Below are 5,062 nucleotides of genomic sequence, written 5' to 3'. Positions count from 1 at the left end.
GAATATTTGTAAAATCATGAAATAAATAAATGATTTAATAACTTAGATCGTCTTTATATTTCATGTTTTATTTATTTATTCCATATTTCGTGTCATATGTCATTTATTTCATATTTCCTTTATTTATTTAATTTTGTCGCAAAAAAACCCATTTCATATCGAAGCTTCAGTGTCAGATTTTTATCACTGTCCCCAAAAGTACTCACACTTCAGTCCAGTAGATGGCGGTATGCACTGAAGTCGCAAACTGCGTCTGAAACCAACAGCAGAAGAAGTCATTTCGGAATTGTCAGCGTTGATACTGTTATCAGAGACGGTTTTTTACTGTCACACGGAAAGACGGACGGTTGTTTGTTTATGTTTTGCTATGAAAGTTTAGCGACATGCGACACGCTTTCGATAAATGTGCAGATCATCTGAGGTAGGAAATCAAAAGAATGTGGAGTTGTGCGGTTAGTCATATACTTGGGCAGGAATTGTATACTCACATCTCTAACAAACAATCGTAGGCTATCGTAGTCAGATTGAAATGACTTTTGACATGATAAATGTATGCTACAATGTAGTTGTTTAACGTGGTTCCGTATTCTGCGCCAACAGTGTAATACAAGACTACGTATAGCTAGAGTCACTACGAACACGTGTGAGTTCCAAAACGAATTTAAAACAGACAGGCTGTAAACTAGCAGACACATGTTCGCTTGAATCAACCGGTAACACAGTTCCGTGTCATTCCGGTAGTAGTGTGATGAAATCGAAAAGGGAGATACGGGGATGAGTGGGTCATGACCATCTGTTGTGTTCGCTCATCGCGGCTTCTGTTTTCTTTCCCCAGACGTCACTCGTTGTAGTGGCCGAAGCAGTGTTCAGGTCGTTCATCCTGCTCCCCACCTGAAGTCTGGAAGTCTGTGAGCAGCGGGATTTAGGGAGTTTTTTTTCACATGCAGGATGCTGGTTTTCCCTCCTGTTGCTCTAAAGGCTGACGTCAGGGATCATCTCAGGAATACCTTCACAAATGAAGAGGTAGGGAATGCATGTGCGTCTGAAAATGTTTAATTAGGAGTAAACCTCTGTGCTAAAAGCCTGCTTCTCTTGGTTCTCGAATTTAGCTTATTTATCAGTTTCGTTTTGTGTGTGCTTGCTTTGCATCATTGTTTTGTTTTAAATGCATGTGGTATTTCTGTAGTGATTGGCTTTACTTCCAACCAAAATGATGTTAACCAAAAGCTGATCATTATAGTGAGACCATAGACCATAGGCGTACTCACGTCACGCTCTGATGTCATCAGTGAGACCATAGACCATAGGCGCACTCGCGCTATGATGTCATTAGTGAGACCATAGACCATAGGCGCACTCACGCTAATGTCATTAGTGAGACCATAGACCATAGGCACACTTGTGCTATGATGTCATCAGTGAGACCATAGACCATAGGCGCACTCGCGCTATGATGTCATTAATGAGACCATAGACCATAGGCGCACTCGCGCTATGATGTCATTAGTGAGACCATAGACCATAGGCACACTTGTGCTATGATGTCATTAGTGAGACCATAGGCATACTCTCGCTATGATGTCATTAGTGAGACCATAGACCATAGGCGTACTCGCGCTATGATGTCATTAATGAGACCATAGACCATAGGCGCACTCGCGCTATGATGTCATTAGTGAGACCATAGACCATAGGCACACTTGTGCTATGATGTCATTAGTGAGACCATAGGCATACTCTCGCTATGATGTCATTAGTGAGACCATAGACCATAGGCATACTCTCGCTATGATGTCATTAGTGAGACCATAGACCATAGGCGTACTCACGCTAATGTCATTAGTGAGACCATAGACGTACTTTCAATTTTCATTTCACCTTCTGCCCCCTGATGTGATTGTTATCAATAATGTTGTGGATAATATGTTGTGCTATATGTTGTGGATAATGATGTTGTGGATAATATGTTGTGCTATATGTTGTGGATAATGATGTTGTGGATAATATGTTGTGGATAATAATGTTGTGGATAGTATGCTATATGTTGAGGGTAATATGTTGTGCTATATGTTGTGGATAATAATGTTGTGGATAGTTTGCTATGGAGGGAGGTCATGTTGTTTGTGTGCTCAGCAGGTATCTCAGATGGGAGAGGAGGTTTCTGATCGCTGTGTGTGTGCGCGCGTGCGTGCGTGCGTGTTTGTTCTCAGCTGCTGTCTGAGGTGGGTAAGGAGGTTTCTGATCGCTGTGTGTGTGTGTGTGTGTGTGTGTGTGTGTGTGTGTTCGTTCTCAGCTGGTCTCTGAGGTAGGAGAGGAGGTCGCTGATCGGGAGTTTGACGCTCTGCTGTCGTCTCTGTCTCATCCGCCGTCCTTCAGCTGTGTGCGAATCAACACACACCTGGCCCCACCACAGCAAGTCCAACACACACTGCAGCAGGAGCTCACAGGGGTATGTGTGTGTGTGTGTGTGTGTCTACACATGCAAACTACTGCACAAGTGTACTCAGAAAAACAGGTCTGTTTGGAGTGCTGCAAGGTGTAAATCCTTTTTGGTGCTCTTCGGTGCAGGGATTCATGAGTGTGTGTGTTTGTGTGTGTGTGTGTGTGTGTGTGTGTGTGTGTGTGTGTGTGTGCTCTTCGGTGCAGGGATTCCAGATATAGAGAAAGAAGAGAGATCTGAGGCACTCAAAAATGATGCGGATAAAAATGTTTATTTATGACTACTTAAGCATGCTTACGCGTTTCAGCCTTTTACTGAGAGAATCGTTTTGGATCTATACTTTAAAAGCGACAACATACCCAGGAGGACTGAATCTTGAACTTGATTTCTCTCCTTTTCTCTAGTCCATTTCAACATCCTAGTATATGTGCACTATACAGTGTATCTGTTTAGAGGCTACCCACAGTAAATGTGACAGAGATATCCTGAGTCTCCCTGCTGTCTGGTTCTAAATTATAAGATAAAAAATGACATGAAAATGCTTCTGTATTTTGATAGTGTTTAATAGTGTTTCATGAAATGTTTTGTAGCAATACCAACCATATTTCTTGTTTTCTTTTCTTTTCACATTTAACATGTATTGTCATGTGATTTATCAAGCAGGTGATCCCTGTTAGTCATGTGACCTTGATTGATCTGCTGAGTGGCAAACACACATCCATTTTAGAACTGCTCTGATGAAGGCCAGCTTGGCTGAAACACGTAAACATGTTTAAGTAGTCATAAATAAACATGTTTAAGTAGTCATAAATAAATGTTTTTATATGCAGTTTTATACATCATATGCATCATCCAAGTGCCCCGGATCTCTCTTTCTCTATTAATTGCAGAAGTGTGTTCATATCTGCCAGTTTAAGGCCATTTTATTTCTCTATTAACTGCAGAAGTGTGTTCATATCTGCCAGTTTAAGGCCGTTTTATTTGCCTGATGTTCTGTTACAAATATTCCAAGTGTTTGTTGGTAAACTCATGGAAGAGTAAAGCAGAACAGTCAGTGTGTCCTCCTCAATAACCCTTTTCAAATCCAGGCTTAAAACACACCTTTTTACATTGGCCTTCCTGAGCTTTAATTGTCTACCCTGTTATGTCTGTAATTAAGTGTTGTCTGTTGATGTCATCTTAGCCTAAAACACTGTTCTGTGTATGTATTTATTTGTTTATCTATTCTATCCTATTTTATTATTTGTTAGCTTATGCACTTTGTACAGCACTTTGGACAGTGTGAGCTGTGGTTAAATGTGCTCTATAAATAAACCTTACTTACTTACTTACTTACTTATTCTATGTTGATTATGGGATGGCAGCCCGCCATGGCTACAGTAATGCCGCCATGACATCAGAAGTAGCAAATGCACAATGTAGGTGCAGTTGCCCTCTGAATGATCCTGCTGAAGTATACTCCTCCCTGGCTGATTAGTCAGAGGTTATTATGGCCCATCCTGCTTCAGATCACGGTCGCGGTAGTTCATGAAACATTAGAATTTAGGTAGAGATGCACCGATTGCAATTTTTTGGCCGATTCCGATTTCCGATTTTTCATCGAGTTTGACCGGCCGATACCGATTTTAGCCGATTCCGATTTAATTTCTTCTAACCACTTTACAGCACAAACAAAGAGTTATTTTCTAGCCTATATTTTCTTTAATACAACATGTTAGAAATGTAATAAACTTATCAATGGCTGGTAGAAAAATGTGAATAGACAGATTCTTCTTCAAGTCTTCCTCAGCTGCAATAATCCCAGTGTGGGACATTCATTTCACACATGTAGAAATGCACTAGGAACACTATTTCTTTTCTTCTCACATCCATATGCAATATCCAACTGTAAATATCTTCAGAATACTGATAACTGAAGTTAGTGCTACATAGGCTGAGATGTTGGAAAATGACAACAAAAAAAAACTAATTTTGAGAAGCCTTGAAACACAGCAAATGACATACATTCTCAGTCCACACTCTTCTTTGAACTTTCGCGATTGCTTGCGGATACTAAGGAAGTGTCCATATTTGGATGGCATAACGTCATGCAGGAGAAACACAGCTTTCCAATGACACCACGCATGATATGTTTTGTATCACGGTCGCGGTAGTTTATGACACGTTAGAATGCTAACTTTTGGCGAATTTAGAAGAAATATACAGGCGTGATCGGACAAAAGGTAATGAAATAAACCTCTAAATGTGTAAATCGGACTTAGTTGTTGTAGTAGTGTGAAAGAATACATGATAAGTTGGCAAACCGAAGCAAAACTATGTTTATTCCTGCCGTGTCTCGCCTTAAGTTGAGTAAAGGCTATGTCGCTGCTTATTGATAGCGCTTGTGGTTCAGCTGTGGGCACGCAATTAGCGGCAAGGACGGGCTTTGATGAGCGCTGTAACCTGAAGTGACAGCTTAGTATAGTAAATTCCACGCAATATGGCAAAGCACAGCGTTCGCTGCATAGAAAAACTCAGTATTAGCGCTTTATCCAGCCCTGACTGTTGGCCTAGCTTCATCAAACTTTGCAAACTCAGCTGTGTGAGTGTGATGTTGTTACAAGTACGTGCGAGTGCATTTGA

General features: G+C 40.9%; 1 protein-coding gene across 2 annotated transcripts in view; it reads left to right on the top strand.

Moving 5' to 3' along the window:
* The first annotated feature begins 298 nt into the window (after positions 1-298).
* Positions 299-5,062, top strand: part of nsun6 (NOP2/Sun RNA methyltransferase 6) — a 30,406-nt gene continuing 25,642 nt past the window's right edge. For both annotated transcript variants that reach the window (XM_062521475.1, XM_062521474.1), the window contains exons 1-3: positions 299-421; positions 836-1,023; positions 2,294-2,449. In XM_062521475.1, coding sequence (XP_062377459.1) covers positions 949-1,023; positions 2,294-2,449 — 231 coding nt within the window. In that variant the 5' untranslated portion in view covers positions 299-421; positions 836-948. The remainder of the gene's footprint in view (positions 422-835; positions 1,024-2,293; positions 2,450-5,062) is intronic.

This window comes from Sardina pilchardus, chromosome 19 (genome assembly GCF_963854185.1).
Source record: "Sardina pilchardus chromosome 19, fSarPil1.1, whole genome shotgun sequence".
Taxonomy (NCBI): domain Eukaryota; kingdom Metazoa; phylum Chordata; class Actinopteri; order Clupeiformes; family Clupeidae; genus Sardina; species Sardina pilchardus.
This window is presented reverse-complemented; position numbering and strand designations above follow the sequence as displayed.